The sequence below is a fragment of the Strix aluco genome, chromosome 9 (genome assembly GCF_031877795.1).
Source record: "Strix aluco isolate bStrAlu1 chromosome 9, bStrAlu1.hap1, whole genome shotgun sequence".
Classification (NCBI taxonomy): domain Eukaryota; kingdom Metazoa; phylum Chordata; class Aves; order Strigiformes; family Strigidae; genus Strix; species Strix aluco.
Window position 1 is genome coordinate 30,472,937 of NC_133939.1, and position 21,971 is coordinate 30,494,907.

Here is a 21,971-nt window from a genome sequence, read left to right on the forward strand (position 1 = left end):
TTTCTCATATCAAATCACGGAGTGTTTGTAGGTTGTTTTCTAGATGTCCCTTCCCTTGCTTCCACTGAAGGAAAGGAGGCTCTTTCTGCCCTTTGTGCAGTCAGCAGTGACCAGTGGAACTTTTCCTTTCTTCTGCTCATATGTGTTATTTAGTTTGTATTTCACATGCTTCTTTCCAGTCTCGTTGTTACAGCTGGATCGTCTGTAAGAAAATGGATGGGAGGGAGAGCAGTGTTGAAATGGGGGTTTTGGGAAGAGTCTTATTGTTCATGAATGTAAAAGCTGCGTTCGATGACATGTCTAAAGCCAGCTGTCAAGTGTGTCTGGGTTTTGTTTCCTTAGAGTACCTGCTGCTGCTCTGCCAGAGCATTGCGGGGTACTTTCCCCAGGGGTAGCTTTCTTTCTTACTGTGACGGTGACAGAAATGACCGTACCCTCGGTGGAATACAAGCATTCCCCGTCCCTGCGCCACCAGGAGCTGGCGTGACTCAAGATGCAGCTATTTTTGTGTGTGGGGGTTGCTCAGGAGTGAAAAAAACCCCTTCACTGTGTAGGATGCCTGCTGTGGGAAATCGCCAGGAGGGATCTGTATCGCCAGCAGTAGAAACACTCTTTGGGTTGTCTGTCTGTCCAGCAGGCAGATGACACACGAGGTGTGTCAGAAAAGCCTCCTGATACACGCCCGAACAGACATCACAGCTGATCTACCTGCACTGACTTACTCATGGTTTGGGTTTTTTGTTATTTTATTCACCAATTATTAGTGATTGTGTATTTACTGGCTGTTACATTTAATGCTACTTATTCTGTATTTAATGATCCACTGATTTATTTAGTTACCTTCTGAATTTCTGTCCTATCCTTGACGAGTGTTACCATGTTTAGCTGTAAAATGGGGATAACGATACTTCCTGTTTCATAGACTTATGGGCCTGAATTCATAAAAGATGGAGTTTCATTTGGAGACGAGGTTAATGATAAAGAGTATAAAAAGATCTCTGACAAATAGATGGAGAGGAGTGAAGAAAGGGGCCCAGCAGAAAGAGAAAAACCCCGTTAACACAACTTTTTGGCTTTTTCTAGCGCTTTTCTCTATCTTCTACTGTTTTTTCGCTCTTTGCTCCCCCTTGGGCTGATGCAGAGGCAGGGACTGGCCAAGGCGCCGTGTTGGGTGCCAGGGCCCTGCAGCTTCTCACTGCCCCCCACACCCCCAGCCTCCCGCGAGCCCACCTCCTCCTCCTCCCACGAGCCCACCTCCTCCTCCCGCGCCTGCTCTTGCTTTAAGCATTGCTCTTCCAGCTGGAAGTTATGAGAAGGAATTTCCTTCCTGCTCTTGATCATATTCTGGGGGAAAAGTCCTGGAAGAGGAAGTTTTCTGCAGGCAATTCTGGTGTGATTTCCTTAGATACTGACTAACCTGTTGACATCTGCCTTTGAACTAGAACAAAACGCTTCGAATTGTCGTTTTGTCTGTTGTTACAGATGTTGGGCTGTGGCGCTCAGGGGCGACTACAGAAATTTATTTGCAGAGAATATTTTTTTTTTCTGTACTTTTACATTTCCTATCAAGAACACACATTGCATTTGGCTCATAATTTCAGTTTATTATCAAAAGGTTTTTATCAGATGACAAACCAGAAAGCTAAAAGGAACATAGGTTTTTAAATATACCTATTGTAGCAGTCATCTGAGGTATCTGGTACTTATTTTTGGAAATCTGTTTGCTTTGATATACAAAGCAGTAAGTTCCTTTGCAATCTGCATGAGGATGTTTCAGACATATCACTGCAGATTTAAAGCCTTTTACCTTCTTACTTAAAGCTCCTCCCGATTCTTGCCATCAGCTGTGCAGCTTTAGTGATGTGAGGACTGACATCGATCAGAACATGTACAAATTACGTGCAGGATCAGACCCGAAACATGGAGAAAGTCAGCCTGAAAACTTGGATATTGGCATTACTCCGTTGGAGAGCTCGGTTTTGTAGATTTTTGTCTTATTGCCTGATACCATGCTTTAGTCAAAATTCCCAGTTCTATGCAGCCACTGATAAAATATATTACAATACTTCAAGTCAAAAGTGTAGCTCAGATTTAAATATAAAAACTATGATTTATACATTACTAGAAACTTTAAAAAAGACCAACTTTAGAGAAAGCAAGAAAAAGCTTAGAAAACTGTGAAAGGGTCTTCGATTGCAATCTTACAGATTATATGTTCAAACATTAATAAATTACCTACAATTTCAGTTTGGCTGGAAAGCAGTAAATAAACTGTTGTAAATAGTGACTTCAGATAATACACACTGGAATTATTAGTGAGAAGTTACTTAACTTAATTACAGCAGGTCTTTGGACTCCTCTCGTATAAACGGTTTCAAGTAAAAATGAAAACATTTGGTAGAACAGATTGATCGTAACAGCAGAGGGTACAAAGTCTGACACTTAGGATACAAACTGTTGTCTCATTATCATGTTACGGTGTCTGAAACTCCGTGTTACTTAATATTTCCTTCCACTGCTTGATCAGAAATACGCACTCACCGACCAGTGGGAGATAACGTGTTATACTTTGACATTTTAAAATAAATCCAAAAAGCCACTGGCCCGCGGGGAACAGGGTTAACTACAAGTGAAATGTTACTGTACATTCTCAAGTGATTTAGATTCTACCGGGTGCAGTGACAGGAGAAGCAGCCGAGCAGCTGGAGCAGCCGATTGCTGCAGTGGCATTAGTCTTCATTTGATATTCTGATGAGTGATTTTTTTTTTTTTTTTTTTTTTGGTTTTTGCTTGTTTACTAAGAATTACAGTGACTACTCTAGCATATTCCTCTCAGTTTTCTTCCCTCCTCCCCATCTCAAAATTAGTTCAAAATTTCTCCTTTTCTGGAAAGCTTCTCAAGACACAAGGTTTACAGTTCTGTCACCAAACGCGGCACTTTTTCGCAGGATCCATGTAGTTTGTCTTAGTGCATGAAAAGGCTTCGGAAAACTCCGGGGAGTTTTGCAATGATCCGATGACCCTTTAAAACAAAACAACAGCATCTTGTCATTGGTGTTTGCCTTTGCTTAAAACAAACAAGATGACCCGCATTTTGTAACTTCTTTTTTTTGCGTCACCTCAAAATACTGTGGGAAACGCCTGTATTTCTGAACTCGGACTGTTGCTTCCCTTTCGCCTCCAGTAGTGGCTGTATTTTCCCTTTTCTGTTTGCACAGTCCCCACTGCAACCCCTTGAAATACAGGACCCATCCCTCCTTTGTTACCGGCTCCTGCAAAATTTCCATTTATTTCACTAGGAACAGGCTTATTGCTTGTTGTTAGTTTTCACTGAGAATCGTTTCACTCTGTTTTGCTGAAGGTTTCTTGGTAAAGGGAAAACAAGACCCTGAGGTAGAGGGCTGTGGTATAACTTCTCAGTGAATGCTCATTTAGATTTTTACACCGATCCAATTTTAGCTGAGATCATACTGCTTCTCCGGGCACTCTCCACTGAATGAGCTTCCTGGAAAAAAAGACTCGTACAAAGAGCAGCTTTCCAGGGGATGTGAGGCCATTTCAGCCAGAGCAGTTTTTAAATGTGTAACTGTGAACATGTGTGACTGGATCTCTCAGGAGTTGCTCGCTCCTTTGGGAATGGAAATACAGGACGCAAACACCTACAGGTGTCAAATACAGACACTGAGGCACGTTGATTGTGGACAGGGAATTTTTTAAGAACTGTTTCTTTCAGTAATTTGTGGTTATTCACAGAATAATCACTGAATCATTAAATTCAACAGAAGCAGGAAGTCTCCACAGGGGTTGAGGGGAAGGCCAGCAGCTGACATGGGCAACGATTTGACTGGCTCTTTGAGACCAGAGTGAGACCAGTTACTTGCAAACTGGTGGGGGGAGCAGGCAAGGGAGCACAGACAAGGGATGACAGAGTCATGCGTTTCAGGGATCCAGCACTGCTTCGCTGCTCTGGACGACCAGAACTGCTAACATGGGATTTTGCCAGAAACAGAGCAAAAAGCATTTTGGGTGTAATAAAACCCTACTTAGATTTGTTATTAACAAACAGATAAACCAGCGGAGGGATCAGAATCCTGCTTCATTTACTTCATTTCCATAAACTTAAATTGTACTACGCAATTAACAATTGTTATGAAGAGTTGCCTGTCCTACCTGTAAGGAGGAACGGCCTGCAGTCAGTATAGCAGGTGATAAAACAAACAAACAACAAAAAAACCCACTCCACCCCCTGAAATAATTAAAAAAAAAAAAAAAAAGGCACATTGGGAGCCTTTGTGACGTTTTAATAGTCTGCCATTAGGTGGTAATTTTGTGGGTATGTCTTGTGGACTGAAATGCTTTTGATTTTAGAGCTCTTAGGGGGGCCTAATCCTGAAAATTACTTCACATTCTAAAAACATTAGCCTGGTTTCTCATGAATACTTGTGTAATTCCATATAAAGTTTATAGCCTTTCATACCAATGTAAAACCAGCACAATATGGGATGTCGTATACCCAAGATATACACAAATACCATTACATGAAGGTGCTTGAACTAGTGAATTCAGAGGACTCGTGACTCGCACAAATTTGATGTGCAAAGAGGTGTCATGGTTCCGAACTGGTGCAGAGCCTCACCAGCACTGTCACCACACCCGGCTGCTGCCTGGAGTCACTGCACAAACCGCCCCCGGCAGAGTGCTGTGGACAGTACACACACCACCAGGGAGCAGCTGAGGGAACAGCCACTGCTTTCACTAAATACTTGAGTATGTGGGATAAACAAAATAAGTCTTTGGTGAAAAGCCATTGAAAGACACTGGAATTCATGTAGGGGATTGGATCAGGAGAGAAATGGGCTATTGTGCCCATGAATCCCGGAGGTGGCATGGCCCTTCAAAGCTAACGGTGACGTGGTGTCTACATTACTACTTGGTCTCAAGGCATTTGACCAAACAGACTTATTAGAGCAAAACTCTTGTTACGCTACTGATGAGGAAGTTGGTCTGCCTTCAGTTAAAAAGAAAAGAAGGTCTGGCCCAAAGCCTTCCTCCAGAACAGCCAGGTTTCCTGCATGACTCTGCTCCATTCAAGCCCACCTTTTCTTGGGCAGGCTGACTGAGTACACAAGGCAGAAAATACACATTTATTGCACTGCAGCATATGGGCTCGTCGCTGCCTGCGGGGCAGTGCTCCTCCACCTGAACTTCCCTTCTGTGACTCTTGCAAGAGGGAGCAGGCAGTGAGCTTGTGTAAGGCCTGGGGCAGAGCGGAGCCCCAGTGCTGGGCCACAGGCCTTGGGAGCATCTTGCTAGTGCTAGAGGGCAGAGGCTCTCCACAGAAGGTCATTCCTCTCTCCTCAGTATTGCTGTTTAAAAGATGAGTTCTCCATGCTTGGATGAGTAGAAGCCTTGCGCTCTACAGATTAGCTGGAGGTTTTACCTGTGACTTTAGCAGAGGATGGAATTCCATCCTTTGCCTTCCGTCTTTATGGGAGCCCTGTCAGGAGCTTTGTAGGAGCCAGGGGACTAGTGAAAATCCCGCAGCGTGGTAACGGCCAGGTGATGGGGGGTCCTGTGATGACGACAGCGCAAAGCTTCTCCAGAGTAGAGACAGCACTGAGCTGCGTGCTCTCAAGGGCGAGGACAACGGCCCCGCGGCCCTGTTCTGCCTGGGGAGCCTCCTGGGAAGGGCTGTGCCTGCTGCTGGCAGCCCCCAGTCTAGAGGGACAGTCCTGCTTCCTCTCTCTTACCCGTCTTCGGTGGGCTCTGCCTGTGCATGCGTACGTGCCTAAATCTACCCTGGGAAGTGCAACTTCACCTTTTGTGTAGAGTTGTTTAAATTCTATAGCTAAAAGCTATGGCTTGCTCAGGAATTACTGCACTGAAGGTTATTATACATGCTGACCTGAATCTGCCGGGGCTGTGCACGTCAGTTTTGATGGAGTTCACAGCGTATTCTGGTCTGTATGTTCCGCACCATACCTACACATGTAATGAAGAAAAGCCTTTGTTAGCCATAAGGTTGTCCAGGAAGAGACCTGCCATCATTTCACTACAAAATACTTAATGTCATGAGAATAAATTTCACATTAGAACATCGAGAAAAGAATATATGTTTTGTTAAAAAAAGAAGTATACTGTCGTCTTCAGACAAAGGCACTTGGGCACAGGAAACTGTCTACCAGACTTACTCGTGGCTGAATTCATTTATTTAGGGAAGATAAAAATTACCTAACAAGACTTTCTTTTCACTACTTTGTAGTGAACGCTGCTCAGCTTAGCAACTCTGCCAGCTCTGAGTAAAACTGTGCGAGTCAGCCTGCTCTTTCTGATTTACTGTTAAACTGTAACTTCAAGTGGTTTTCAAAGCCTTGAGTCAAGAAGTATAGAATACCTGTGCGAAGTTCAGAAAAAACAGCTGTTTATGGTTCATTTCAAGACCTGGAAGAAGTTTTTCTTTTCCATGCTTTTTCACAAAGTTTTCATAGGCCTGTAGAATGAATTGAGCAGAAATGTTACAAATTCCAGCCCAGACAGTCAGAATGAAATGATGGCAAGGAGGAACATGGATTCTTTGACCTAATTAATCATGGACTGCCTTGGCCATCCATCTTACCACGTGCCACCTTTAAGCAGAAGACGACAGGGCTGTTTCTTAGTACTGTGGTACCAGGGGCCTGACTGAAACAAGAGAGTTTTTGCATTGAACGGGCCTTGCAGTACTGTTTTACACCAGGTTTAGTGAAGCTGTCTGAATTATATTGGAATAAATGGTGAGAGAAAAAGGCTTAAACAAGGCATTTTTTCGTAGTGAAAAGAAGTCGAGGCTAGTGGAATAATTTCAGTGAGATGGATACACGCAGATAACAAGACTTTTGCATAGCTATGCATCTTTTTACAGGGGAAGAAACTAAGAATGCAAAGGAGGACCACTGCGTTCTGAAATACAGTAGCTACAGAGAGTTAGTACTATTCTTCAGCAAGCTTTATAATTAATATATTAAATTCCACTGGACTGTTACCTAGCAAATCCTTTCACAAGTTAATTAATGACTGCACAAACCAAGGTGGTTGTGTGTTAAAAAGGTAGAATGCATTCTGTAATGGAAACGCCTGTGAGATTGATTCTCTGACATCAGCTGAGGGGTGAGTGCAGTGAGGCACCAGCACACTCGGGCCCGCCTCTGCTCACACAAATGCTCCCCAAGACGATCAAGATGTGATCAGAAGATTCAGTCCTCCCCCATTTGTCTACCTTTCCCTCTTCCCCTTCTTCATTCCCTTAGACTTGAGAGATCTGGTGTAAAAAGCTTCAGCTGTGGCAAAAAATCATTCTTCACTCTGATTCGACAGAACAGGTGTATCTGCTGTCCTGTTTACAGTTTGCTTTTCTCTTGAATGTTTATTACATAAATTTATTTCATATTTTTTGGCCAACTATTGGGTCAGAGTCTAAAATACCACACTTAGGGTAAGATATGCTTTCCCTGTACGCAACACAGGGTTCCAGGACCCAGTTTTACTCGCACAAAACTGATTCTGCGGGGAGAAGACATTGAATAACTGATAAAATTAACGTTGCGTTATGAAAACTAGATTTTTTTTTCATTCTGTTTTTTTTCTTATTTTTAAGCAAATTGCAGAAGACTTAAAAACCCTTCTGTAGTAAGAACAGCTGCTTTCACGTTTCTTATGAAGACCACGTGTCAACCAGTGTGCTGTCAGTACATCGTTACTGATAGAACGAAGCTGGTGGATTGGAGAAATGTTGTAACTGAAGTCAGTGCCAAGCGACCGCAGAGTGAAGCTGATCAGCCGCACAAGGGCGAGCTGCAGGGTGAGTGGTTAACAGGGTTCCCGAAGAGGCTCCGGGAGTTTCAGTGGAGAACAGGCTGAACAAGAGCCAGCAGTGCCCCAGGACTGCAGAAAAAGGCGAGTGTCATGCTGGGATGTATAAACAGGAGCGTCTTATGTAAGAGCCATGAAGTAATCCTTCCACTCTACTTGGCACCGGCCAGGTCTCAGCTGGAGCACTCTGTCCAGTTTTGGGCACTGTGCTTCAAGAAAGATGTGGACCAACTGGAGAGAGTCCAGAAGAAAGCAGCAAGAATGAGCAGAGGTCTAGCAAACATGACCTATGAGGAAAGATTGAAAGAATTGGGTTTGTTTAGTCTAAAGAAGAGAAGTCTGGGCCTTCAAGTATGTAACGGTCTTCAAATACGTAAAAGGTCACAGAAAAGAAAGGAGCAGATTGCTCTCTGTTTCCACTGGGGAAAGCAAAGACGTGATGGCACTCGAACTGCAGCAAGGAGGTGGCAGAACTTCTCTTACGGTATGTTGGAATGATGCAGAACTGGTTGATTCTACCTGCCAGGAGGCGGTGGGGGGTGGCCTAGATGACCTCTCAGGATTCCTTTTGGACCTTTTTTTACTATTTAAATGATGTCATAATAATTATAAATATCTAATTCCTTTTTTGTAAGACTTCTGACCTTTTAATTTTTCTCTGGCTACTCCCATTCCTTACAGAAAGAGTATCCCCTTTCGTGGGTTTGTACTGGGTTTTTTTTAAATGCATAAACGTTCCAGTAATTGATCAGACTAATCTCATGTGCCATACTGATGCCTTTTAGGCTTCCAAATAATTCTTCGCGCTCTCATTAATAATTGTATTTGCCCTCAAACGTGTATTTGTGGGGCGGTAAGTGTTGCTGATGGCTTGCTTTGCAGAAGCTGTGATGAGAGCTTGGAGCAGCGCGAGTTGGCCCCTGCGGGCTGGGACTCGCTGCGCAGTGACAGCACTCCAGTTGTCAGCGTTGAAGGTTTTGCCGCAGAACAAGGTGTCGAGGGAAGGAGAGGGAGGTTCCCGTTACTAAGGCTTGCAGCCATCAGGATTGCAAGGAGCAAGAGAAGCTCATAGAGAAGCTGACTTGCTCCTCACCCCCCATTCGCAAAGCAGCAAAAAAATGCTGCTTTAACTTTCATTGTTGGCCAATCTAAGGGGTTAAGTACCTGTTTCAGGAAAAGCATGAAAGGAAAGGCAAAAAGCAAACCAGCTCCCTTGGAGGGCTTAGCGCAGGGAGTCCAGGTGTCACGGGCGTCTTTGGATACCTGTACAGGGGACCCAAGTTGCTTGTACAAGACGATATTTTTGAGTGGTTTTTTGAACAATGAATAGTGTTCCATGTAGGCAGAGACTGTTTAGGGGTAGAGCTTAGAGAAAAGTCATTCTGTCCCTCCTTCCTGTCGTAAAAAAGCTGGTGATGAAAGAGGCAGGCAGCTGCTCACTGTCATCAGTTTAGTTAGGTGATGGTCCAAGTGTGATTCATTAAATGTTTTCATTCTACAAATTCCCTATTCACAACAGAAAAAAATTAAAAAAAAAAAAAAAAAAGAAGTCAGCTGAAAAAGAGCGCACTAGGAACAGATAATATGTATCAGGAAATAATTAATAGAATGAAAGAAATACAACAGCTGGTCAATAGTTCTAACCCACACCTTGGTGACACAGTAGGTATGGTCCTGTCCCTAACACAAAAATGATGCTTTTTCTTCAAAGGCTCTGAAATTAATTTTCTTAATCTATGATGGTTTCAACTAAAATAGAAAAATGGATACTTCTTACCTTATATGCTTGTCTCACACCCCCATTATCAGCAATGTTTTCTCCTAGTGTGTTGATTCCACTCAGCTGTAAAACAGAAAGGCAGAGTTTTCTGAAAAGAAGAGCTTATCCAGGACCTGTAATGTCAAACTCTGTGCGTTTTTTGCTTTTTAAAGGTGAGAATTCCCTTAAAATCTGAAGTTTTAGCAGATTATGTTAATGCCTCTGAAAAGTCTGCCTCCCTTGTCTCAAAATCCATGTGGATACTGTTGTTTTCCCTGATCCTCTTCCTTCCCTTACAGCTTTCTAGGCTCTTGGATCTCTTTTAGCCAGATTTTCTGATGCGTATTTTCATTCATGCTTCCTGTTTGCTCCACGTCTTTAACCCACAGCTTCTTACTACAGTTCCAGTTAGAGGAAGTGGGTGGAATCTGTCTGTATGGTCTACAAAACAGGTTACGGTCCAAACTCCAAATTGTTGGAATTGTTAGTTAACAGACATCAGCAAATCTGCTAAAAAGTATTTTCCTGTATATTAGACAAGTTAGGTGGCTCTTGGGTAGTAAGATACATATCTGTGTAGCTGGTATAGTATTCATTAAGTCAGTGAAGTATCAGTAAAGATGCTGAAGCTTTGGTAATGGAGAATCTGTAATTTTATTTTAAAAAACATGCATTTTCGACTTTAGCCCAAGATATTAGGCTGTGCTATTCAAAGCTGCAAAACTTAGAATCATCATCAGATCGAATTTAATGTGTTAAAAATATGGTGGAAAAATATGTTGAATATTCTTCTCTATTTTTAATGGCCTTTCCATGAGCCCCAACTGTTTAACACCCAGATTAGGAAAACCTCAGGGCTGGAAGTTTTCTCTTTGCCCTATTCCATATGACAGAATACATTGTTAGCGTCTCGAAAACCAGACAGTAGTAGTCAGAGTCAGCCCGGGCAGTAAAATCACCGTGTGGGAGCACCGTGAAGGTGACTAAACTCTCTGTGGGTGATTCGAGCTGGGCTGTGTGCTGGAGACGGGGCAGGTGCGTAAGCGGAGCCTTCGTGCGCCCCTGCAGCGACACGCAGTGAAGTGCTGTGCCCCGCACACGGGGCTGTCTCTGGCCAGCGGCAGTTTTGCAGCTTCCATTGAACAGGGAAAGGACTGGCCTCCTGCTCAGTGTGAGTGATTATAGTATCAGTCACCTGCTTCTGCGAGTTAATGGACTGTTGTTCTTAGGACACACAACAGCTCTGACCCCACTAACTGTTCTCATGAAATCAGAGCTTCCAGACACAGACCCTACACTGAATGTCCTGTCATTTTAACTGTGCCCAATGCTCCAAATGCAGTCACATTTACGCTGCCTGCCTCTCCTAAATCTGCCTGTCTTCTTTTCCTCTCCTGCTGCACCCTGATTCTTCTCAGACCTTTTAGCTCTGTAGTCCAGATGTCTCTCTGGGGGAAAGAGCAGGAAACTTTTGAGTGAAGAAAAGCAGTGGGCACGATTTGTTTTGATGGGGATGTATATTATTTGCACATCAAGCTTTGGGGAAATAAGGTTCAAACGTCCAAATTTTTTTTCCCGTTCCTTCATGGAATTAAAAATGAGCTTTTTAGGGCCCACAAAGGCTTCTAGGACTGCCACTCATTCAGAACAGAAATCCTGCCTCTTTCGGAACAGTCAGTGTATGTGGGGAGTTTTTACCACTATCTCTAATTTTAAGACCTTTTTTTTTTCTGTGGGTAGAGGTGACAGTGTTTGCCATAAGCCAAGACAGTGTTCATGTAACTAAGAGTTTGCATGTTTAGGATGTAAGATTTTGTGCTTCCTCATTAAAAATAACATTGGTAGTTACAAATAAATACGACATACATGCTGTCCACCTGCTAGGTCCCATGAAAAGTTTCCGTACTGGTACACCATACACTGGGATAGCTCCTTAAAATTGCGTGCTGATTCTTCAGTCCACCAGTCTACAAGGTCTCCATTCTCATTAAAATTTCTGCCTGTAACAATATGTTAACTGAATTACATATACAGGAAGGGAGGGTTTTGATACAGTAAGAAAAGTAGCAAATGAGTATAGTCACTCATGCAAAAAAATCACTGTAATGAGGCAGTCATACAGATGATGCTCTTCTTTTTTTCTTGTCTTTGTTTTTTTGGCTAAGAGGGCTGTATTTCAGCAGAGGAGAAAAACAAATTAATTCAGGCTGAATCAGAAAACAGGATTAAGGCTCTTTTAGGAAGCCTAGTGTGGTTCTGACCAGTGATTCTGTGCTGGATTAATCATAGGGTGGGTCTAGAAGGGAACGGTGTGGCTGGGCAGCAGGTCTGATAGCCTATTAAAAGCCCTTGTGTGCCGCAGACCCCCGTCCAGGGGCTGTTGCTGCAGCCTAGCAGCTACAGGAGTGTCTGCAAGATTTTTTGCATCATGCTTTTGGGAATCATCAGGGGGAAAAATGCTGTAAAGCCTCAGACATCCAGATTTAGTCTTACATATGGAAACTTACTTTTATTGGCTCTCTGGAATGATTAAGCACTAAAGCATGTAAAACATTCTGTGCATTGTAAGTTTTGTACCTAGAAGCTCAGTGTCTTACCATTGTCATCAAATCCGTGTGTGATTTCGTGACCGATGACCATGCCTATGCCGCCGTAATTCAGAGATTTGGGCTGGGATGCGCTGAAGAACGGGGGCTGCAAAATGCCAGCAGGGAAGACTGCAAAAAAAACCCCATAAGATAATTAAGGCCCTGCCTCATTATCCAGTGTGAGCAGTGTGAACAGGCCATTTTTATGGGCTTCAACCAGTGTCCTGCTGTTCCTTCAGATTTACCTTCCACAGTAAGTGAATGGACACAAGGTCATGGCTGTAGGACAGTAGGAGCAGATCAGCAGGACCACGCCCCTCTTCAGACACTTGCAAAATCACAATCAGCTTTTACTTTGTCTTTCTATTTTACTTTGCAAAAAAGCAGTTTACTTTTCCAAATTACAGTGCTTCGCATTCTCAGAGCCCTGTATTGTTGTTAAATAAACCTCGCAACATCATGGGAAGTGGGGAGGGTGTTCCCCTAGAACTATAACTTATTTGATCATTGTCCCCACCACAACTCAATCTCAGAGAGAGGAATTTATTCTTCCACTGAAAATATCAGTAACTTCCACTGAAATCAATAAAAATAGGCCAAGCTGGTGATGAATGAACTGGAACAAAGCAGTTCTTTTCACCCACTTCTGTGCTTGTTTTTCTAGGCTTTTAAGAAACAAATTAGTAAAAAAGAAATTGTGTTGCAATTGTGATCTTTTTATAAATGAAGAATTAAAAAAAGTTCTATAAAATACTCAGTTACACTTTATATCTCATGTAGGCCTTTTCCCTATGCTTTGCCCTGTTGCAGCAATATAAAGTATTAATTCTCACTGTAAATGAGATGTAGCTACAAAACTTGAACAGAAATGAGGAATTGGATGACATTTTTCACACAACAGAAGAAAGAAAACAGACACTTCTTGCATTTCAGCATAAATCCAGCACAGTTCGAGCAGTTTCTTTCAAGAGGAGAAAGAACCATGGGAAAATTGAAAAATACTTAAACGGGTTAGGGAAAAACCTCTTCCTGCTGTTGTGTGCGAAGTGCTGCCTACTGTCACAGTAATTCTGTTACACTGTTAGCTTGATATGGAATTAAATATCCAAATGCTTTGATGCTGTTATCAGGAAGTGTTGATAGTAGACAGTGGAAATGCCTTACTGGGTGACGGGCTGTTTTCTGGCTGGCAGCACAGAGCGATCCCTGGAGCGCAGAGCACCGGGGCGCTGCTCTGGCCATCGCTGCCAGCAGGAATGATGCGCCCGGTGCCCGTGGCCTGTGACCTTACAGCTGGAACTCGCCTGGAGCTCAGCCTTACTGCTTGACACCACAGGACCATCTTCCCTCCCTGGAGGCAGACAGTTCCCCAGGACTTTCAGTTCAGTTTAACACCCTGTCACCTCATCCATTTTTAGAGTAAAATGCCACAATTCATAGATTTTATTTATTTTTAACTCCACCTTTCTGAAAACACCTTATTCCATGACTTTTGTTACATCATACAGGTCTGAAGTGGACAGGTGCTCCTCCCTCAGTGGGAGACATTTCAAGTAAAGATCTAAAGAAGAGAAGCGCAGATGCTTTGGGGTCTAGAGGGCAGAGTGCACTTCTCAGCTTTGTGAACAGCCAAGGCAGGTAAAGGCTGAAAGTATTTCCCTCCGGTCTGGGCAGCCCTGGACGAAAGAAAACACGCTGCTTTTCTCCTGGGACGTGGCTGAGAACAGCACTGCCTTTACCAGGACAGGCTGTGCTGCAGAGTCTCCCCAAGGGCAATGCTGTGTAGGTGCCCAGGGCTCGGAGGAAGCTGGTACCTAAAGTACACGTGGTGGGAGACATTTCTAGCAGCAGCTCAGCTGATTTTTTTGAGGTTGAGTGGCTTTCTTATGATCAGTGTTGCTGCTGGAACAGTGAAGACCAGACCGTATTAAACTGTAATAATAGAGCTCTAAATTTCCTACACATCAGGCACAGAACTCCTCTTTAGAGGGATTTTTTTTTTTTTTTTGTAAAAGCATAATTCAGACATCACTCTAAAGATCAGACTGCTTTAATTATCCTGTGGCATGCCATAGCTAAAGGATGAGGTAAGAATTTGTAGCTCATATTAACTGCCAGTCACTAGTTTCAGTCTTCAAAATCATGATTCCTTTTCTGTGAATTACTGAGCAAAGCTATTTTAAACAAAGCCGCCTGGGCAGATTTTTGTGCTAAATGTTCAGTAATGAGCTCAGTGCTCCTTTAGCTTTACCACCTGCCAAACTGTCTTGCCATCCCTACCCAAGCAGCACAGGCCAGTTAAGTCAGCAGAGTTTTGTCTCTGTGAAGTCTGTCGTGGATCTCACAATGCTATTTCATGTTTTACCTTTAGAGCCCACTGCAAAGCCAGAACAGTTTGGGTTAACCAGAAAAGTTCATGAACCTTGGCAAACACCACCAAAGTTTTGACTGGGACATGAAACCTAAATATAGGTGAGTATTGTATCTGCTGAATTCCTACACAAACAGCACCGTTTGCAGTGAGCTGTTTTCTCTTGTCCTGTTTGACTGCACCAATACCAGGAGTTTTCTCCATGGCTGCCTCATTCTTGCCTGCACAATGTGGGGGCTGACACTGCTGTGGGCCCACTGTGCCCAAACCAGTACGCTCTGGGATTCCAGAAGTGCAAGTTATTGCAACGGCACTGGCGACTAGTAGAAGTCAGGATCATATTTGCAGAAGTCTGCTTAACAGATCACCTGACTCAGTAAAATCTGAAAATCTAGGACTGTGGGACTTTTTTTATCTTCTTCAATTCTTCAGTGGGGACAGATAATTAAAAAGAAAAAATCCTTTTGGAAAGCTTGGCTTAGTTTGTTCATTTCTCCCATTACAGACCTGATGCTATTCCTTTAAACCTGCACTCGCAGAACAAGACTTACATGAACAGAGACTTGTTTTCAGAAGTTACATGTGGATCATAGCACCTCACTAATGGCTTAGAAAGGACATGGCAATTTATGAAATGTGGATAATAGCAATATTTGCAGAACAGGTATGATGAATATTGAGAGGTGTAATTAATGTAAAATGTTTTGTGACCCTTGAAAGGCCGAACCACTGTGAAGAGAGCTGGTACGGTTCAGATGATGAGAAACCTCAGTGCTTCCATGCAGTTCTAATCTTTAGCTGTAATGGATTGGGTTTTTTTATTTCTTTAAAAGCATTTTAATGCTTTCTCTTTTAAGTTATTTTTAACCATCGGTGGGTTTGGGTAGGCTGACATTAGAAATGTTTATACTCAAAAGCATTATGAAAACTATTTCATTGTACTGAACTTTTCTCTTACTTTTTAAATTGTATTTTTGTCCTTGGTTTAATCTACCAGGTTTCCATTTTCATTCTTCCAACACAAACCAAGCAGAATTAAATGACATGTCAGACAGGGAGCTGGAAGTCATCTTTCAGACTTTAAATCTTAAGAACAGCAATTAAGGATGACTCAAAATTCCTTAAGCTTTTCTTAAGTCATGTGTAAGAGAATGTATGTTAGGACTTTGCATTTAAGATAGCTAACACTTAAGCCTTGCAATTTAAATGGCAGTACTTAAAGTAATACTAGTATGGAGCTCTCGTGCTGTGGTTCATAATTAGGTCCTGAAGTGCTATAGATAAGATAGCTGGTGAGAGATTTTCTGAGTAAACTTTGTCTTTTGGGAAGTGCTGGTTTCAGTGAGCCCCTAATGCTTTGTTCCAATTGCCATGATTATTTTTACGTGAAGAAGGTGGTGACAGAGCCGTGTAGGGTTTCTGTCTGCCTGGGACTTGAGGCAGCCCTGGCCCAGTGACCGTACGCTCCTGGAGCAGCGGCCCCCTGAGCTCCTGGGCCCGTGCCACGGGGCATGCGCTGGCTCAGCACAGCTTAGGGGAGGCTGATGGCTGCAGTCTGTCTTCTGAGCATCGATCTTACAGCTGCGTGTGGGAACGTGTGGAAATGAGGAAACGGAAGCTGAGAATAAGCTGGGTTTTGCACTATTATTTCAGCATTATTTTATCATCAAATGCAACATTTGTTGCCTTGATAATACAACACTTGTTTTAGGCTGGTCTCACTCTGTAATTCTCCTTAAGGAAGGCAAAGCGTAGTGCTTCATGAGAACAAGGGTGGGGCTCTGCGATTCTGGCCTATCACGTGAAATGTTACGGGATTCTGAGCAGTTTGCTCAGTGACTGGTGTATTCATTAGCCAGCAGGATGAAACAGCATCCTTCCCAAAGCTGTACTGAAGAGGCTTCTGCAAAGGGCTTGTGAGGGGGCTATAAGGAATGGAAGCCATATGCACTGAATGGCAGGAAGCTCCACGATTTTCTTTTAGTCAGTGTTTCCTTCAGGTAAAATTGGTCCTGTACTCCCTGTTCACCCCTTAAAACCCAAAAGGCTGGGGCCACCAAATTTGCTTGGTGATTAAACTTTTAGCCACTCCACACTGCTGTTGTTTTCATGGCTGAATCCCAAGCCTCTGTCCTGGTTCTGCACAAAGGCAGTTCAGAACATGAGGAGATGAAAACATTGTGAATGAAACCTCTGATTTTGCTGCACTGTAGCGCTTCTGCAATGCCCGTAATATTAAGATTGTTTCACTTCTTGATTTTAAAAATACACATACATATATAAATAATTTGGCTGTTAAATCTGTATCAGTTAGAAAGTTGGTAAACCTTACCTATTTGATTTCTACTTGCTGAATAAAAAGCATTGACAACAGCAGCTCCACTTATCCACCTAGTAACAACAAAAGAATAAATATTAGAATTTCAGTTCTTAATGGCAGAGTTAATGATTACTGGAACAAACCTAGAAAATGAATAACAGAAGTACAGAGTAATCGAGGTTGGAGATAAAGTCCAATGCCCCAGTGCGCTCAGCCTCTCATCATATGGCAGACACTCCAGTCCCTTAATCGCTTCGGTAGCTCTTTCCCTTTGTTATCCAAACTGATTAACAATGATACTTAGTTTTTGTTTCTATTTCTACTCATACTGCAGCATTATAAGGAAAATTTCCCCTATAAAGAAACTGAAACACAGAACCTGAGGTTATGATGGTATCTTAAACATCTGGGGATAATGGAACTTTTTTTAAGACTGCTCACTTAAAAGGATTTCTGGGTCACTTCTCATTATCATATATCCAGCTGTCTCGAATAGCAGAACATTATGAGTATCACATTTGAGACTATTACAATTTTTTCCTTAACACAATTTCTCGAGGAATGAAGGTGCGTGCAAAGGTCATCATGAGCTCTTGTGGCAGAGGCATGGCTTGATTCACAGTCCTGTGGTTTAATTTAAATAATACCTACTTTCCTTGATGAAAGCTCTCAGCGTTACTTTTGGGTCCATGGAAATAATGAGTTTTAACTCTTTTTTCCTAGTTTACAATTTTATTAGCTTTCCTCAGAGATCACCTGATAAAATTCCTAGAATGACAACCAGGGCTAGTGTTTTGATGGGGGTCATTACTGTACACGTTCAATAATATTTCACAAAAGTTGTCAGAGAAAATGAGATAACAGTGCTACAAAATAAAATAGGTGGGCCTTACACAACTGAAGTTGTATTTCCTGGGTCCGTGCTCTCTAGGTGAAATTAATTTCTATGGTAAATGAGCGATTTGGTAACTGTATTGCATATGCCAATCATAAGCAAAGCAAAGTATTCTAACAGTGGCTATTGCTTGATTAAGTGAAAATTAATTTGCAGAATAAATCATAACTGTCAGAGGATAATCAATTGTGGTTGATACTTCCAGGCTCGCTTTAGGTAATCTCTAAATGCAATTAAACTTATGGTACTCACTCCTAACTAATACACACCTGTGAGAACAAAATAGGAGTTGTGTTAAATCAAGCTGAAGGAACTGAACCAGCCAAACCCAAACACAGCTTGAAGTTAAAATAGAGCGGAGTTGAGATGGCTGTTAGGTAGAGCATAAATTTTTGGTTAATGATATGTAAATACAGAACAGCAAAAGCAACAGTTGGAACTATTTATCCACAATAATGACTATAGTTCTGAAAAGCTATGACATAGTATTTGGGAAATTCATGGTGGTCATACCAGAGGTGTGAAGTATATATTCACCTTCTGATGAATAGACGTGAGAGTTTGAAGATGCAAGATGACTGATTAGAAAGACTCTGAACAGTTTTTGATTAGTCTGGAACAACATTATGAAAATGATAAAGTAATTAAAAATAGAAACGCAGAATCATGGAATAATGTAGGTAAAAAGGACCTCCAGAAGTCACACGGCCCATGTGAAGCTAACCAGATCAGTTGCTTAGAGGCTTGTCCGTTGACGATTTGAGTACCTCCAAGGATGGAGATAGGGAGATCTCACGACCTCTCTGCATCTTGTTTGACCACCCACATGCTGAAAAGTTTTTCCTAACATCTAGTCAGAATTTTGCATGTTCCAGCTTGTGTCTCTTCCCACCTGTCCTATCACTGTGCATCTCCAAGAATCAGGCTTCTCTGTATTGCCTCCCATTAGGTAGTTGAAGTCAGCACTAAGAGCTGTCCTTAGTCCTTTCTTTTTCAGACTGTACAAAGCTAGTTCTCTTATCCTCTCCTCAATGTAAATGCAGCTCGGCAGCCCTTATTCAAATGAACAGTCTTGCAAAGTTAGCGAGGCCTATGGTGACCACAGTGATTTTTCTGCTTTGGTTTAAATTAACTTCTAAATGGGTCAGAGCTGAGACAGGAGTAGCCAGTACTGCTAGGGAATGTGCCACATCAGTCTTTTGGTACATCTGCATTCCACATTAATATTTTAATTTAGAGCAGGAGTACATTTCTGAAGTAAATTCCTGCTCATCCTCATTTAATCATGCTTTCTCTTTTCTCATGCAGTCTCTGAGCAAGAGAAATGAAATTCTCAGGGATGAAATTTATCTTTCAGATGAACTTAATTAAAAAGCTGCTCTCCAGGAATCCACTCTGGGAGCTGAGACCAGACTAGACCTACTCCAGAACACTTAACCTTCTACACCATCTCCCAATTTCTTTGCCCTACTTGCTAATGTAGGTCCAGCCTTTGAGAAACGAGCAATGCCCTCTCACCTGCCCTCTTCATGGAGGAAGAAGTGCAGAAGGAAGGTCATTAAATCATCACTGACTACCCTCCAAGTACTTCCTCCAGTGGAAAATGGGTGAAAGACTATACACAGTATTTTTAAATACTTACTCCTCTTTGTCCACCTTTTCTCTAAGCTTTTTCAACCTTTTCTTCTGGGTAAATACTAAATTTTGAATAATGTTTTCAAAGTATTCTTCTTCTTTGTAGTTCAGCTAAAAAGAAAGAGGGAAAAGTACTTAGTGGTGGTGTTACTGATTTGCAATAGAAAACACATGGATCTGGAAAATCTAGTCTTCAGCATGATGAGCTAAGCAATGCATTTTTTGATCTACAATTAGAACTTGATTTGCAGTGCTCTGCTACATCACAGAGTTGATATTGTAGCTGGATATATGTTAGCAGCTGTATAATTTTTTCCAGAGGTCTTTATTCCCTCTTTTTATATATATTTTGAGTGGAGTTCAGCATTTGTTGGTTTTGACCCTAACCTCTGCGAGGTGCCAGCTTGGTAAGCTGCAATTCCACCCCAGAAAGAACACATGAATAAGGCTCAAATGGTGTTTTAAAACACATACTTTGGTTATATGTCTCTATTTTTCAAAATTAAAACTTAGACTTCTAAGACATGTTCTGCCTGAACATACTCAATACATTAATGGAGTTGGTCCTACAAATGAACCTACAGGGTAAAAGAATACTGGGGTAACGTTGTGCAGTGAAGAAGCTCAGATGCAGTTTAAATTACACTGGCTGTCCAGTGCCACACTTCAGGGACTAATTCCAACCCATGGATAAAGAGGCACAGTTAGGAAGCTATGGGTACCTGCATCCACTTAACCAGTGGTACGCCAATCCGTAGCAGATTTAGAAATACTGAACACCATTGGCTCCATGTTTTATTCCAGCATAATTCCTCTAGAATTTGTACATTCCCTTGAAATACCACCAAATACCACCATCTGCACTAGATCAGCTGTACTACCCTGGCTTTCAACGCACCCTTATTTGCACCTGTGCAGCTGAGCACAGGACTGAGTTCTTCTCTGCAGATGCATCTGGTTCGTCTTGGCTATGAAGGCAAATTCACAATTTTTTCTCTTAAGACCCATTTCTGATTATATCACCCGTTGTGGATACTCACCTCCTGGTACTCACTGTTCAGCTTATTGTCGTCAGTCACGATCTCATCTGGATAACCAATCCTCTCTCTAATTGCTGTTGCCTAGGGACAAGGTAATTTGATATGCATAGCAAATCCAGCCATATTTTTAAATCAATCATAAATTATCTAATGAATGCAGTATGGAAGCAACTGCAGAAACCCCAGGATGTTCATTATATATAGTTTTTATTTACACTTTTCTAATTAATCAAAAGCACTGTAAAATTTATGGTTAATTATAAAATGGAAAATTCTAGAAAGTATGTTCTGTTCCTTCCTTTGTAAGTAAACTTGCAGAAATGTGCACAAGGCAGCCAAACATACTTCAACTATGCTTTTGAGTTGAAAGGCTGGTTTAAACAAATAGTAGAAAGCCTGAAACATTTGACATATTTTACAGCATCTGAAACAGAAATAAAATTCTTAACTGGTTGGTTTTTAACTTCAGTACATTATAGGAAAACACATTTACAAATTTCCAGTAGTGTGTACATTTTGACTTGAGTTTGGGGCTGTATCCATATTTCTTAACTAGCTCCCACTTCTACATTGGAGTAAAATACTGTTTTTTTAAATGTTCCCAAATTTTGACAATTTAAGTCCTGAACAAAGGTTTTAAACCAACCCTTACTCAGTTTCTTCTGATAGCCAAATATTGATTTGTATTTGATGGCAATGTCAGGAGTAATTAAAAAAAACCCACAGAACAAACCATTAGCAATTCTTTTTACCATTTCCATATATATGCATCTTAATAAATTTAGCAGTAAAATCACATTATTTATACAAATAATTTTGTGACGTAGGCTATTCCCACAAACAACTGAACATTATAAGCAACACATGGAAGTGGGTGTGGGTTTCTGATCCTAACTTTTCAGACAGTTTGCATGTCATTTTGGCAGATAAATTGTTCATAACAGTGGAAGTATCGCATAGACTTTGTACATACACTGTCTGTGTCTCATCACAGTACAGAATCTTTTGGGATTTTCAGTTTACTACCTGCCTTACACTGCCATTCCTGGTGTGAAGTTCCTGTGTGGTTGGATCTGATCAGTATGTGTAGCTACAGAAACAGCACTAGGAAAGTACATCAGCACCAGTTCATACAACCATATCTGTGCTGTCTGAGCACACCAGAATCGGTATAAGCCCACTGGATGCCGTGACTGTCTCAGAGATCTGTTGCATTTGTAGCTTTTTGCAGGCTATATAGTCTAGAATTGTTTGATAAACCAGTAATATTTGGATAGTTATTTTAAATGGTTTTTTCTAACCAAGATTCTGGAGGGAAATCTAGGTCCTACTTTATAATTAATAAACCCATGATATTTTCCAAGCTTTTCTAATATTAAATTTTATTTTAAAATTGCCATCAAAAATACAAAATTGAAGATTTTTTATTATCTCTACCATTTAACAAAATAGAGATGTAATAAATAGTTCTTTCAGTTGCTTCACTCCCCGTTCAGGGCTCTCTACAGTTGATTT

The 21,971-nt window shown here is 41.7% G+C and overlaps 1 protein-coding gene across 4 annotated transcripts in view; it reads right to left on the reverse strand.

Annotated features, from left to right (window-relative positions):
- Window positions 1-1,583: 1,583 nt before the first annotated feature.
- Window positions 1,584-21,971, reverse strand: part of MME (membrane metalloendopeptidase) — a 59,732-nt gene continuing 39,344 nt past the window's right edge. For all 4 annotated transcript variants that reach the window (XM_074834405.1, XM_074834407.1, XM_074834408.1 and 1 more), the window contains exons 15-23: window positions 20,457-20,537; window positions 19,424-19,527; window positions 16,899-16,957; window positions 12,205-12,324; window positions 11,474-11,607; window positions 9,626-9,691; window positions 6,395-6,490; window positions 5,906-5,982; window positions 1,584-3,022 (exon numbers count right to left, since the gene is read on the reverse strand). In XM_074834405.1, coding sequence (XP_074690506.1) covers window positions 2,923-3,022; window positions 5,906-5,982; window positions 6,395-6,490; window positions 9,626-9,691; window positions 11,474-11,607; window positions 12,205-12,324; window positions 16,899-16,957; window positions 19,424-19,527; window positions 20,457-20,537 — 837 coding nt within the window. In that variant the 3' untranslated portion in view covers window positions 1,584-2,922. The remainder of the gene's footprint in view (window positions 3,023-5,905; window positions 5,983-6,394; window positions 6,491-9,625; window positions 9,692-11,473; window positions 11,608-12,204; window positions 12,325-16,898; window positions 16,958-19,423; window positions 19,528-20,456; window positions 20,538-21,971) is intronic.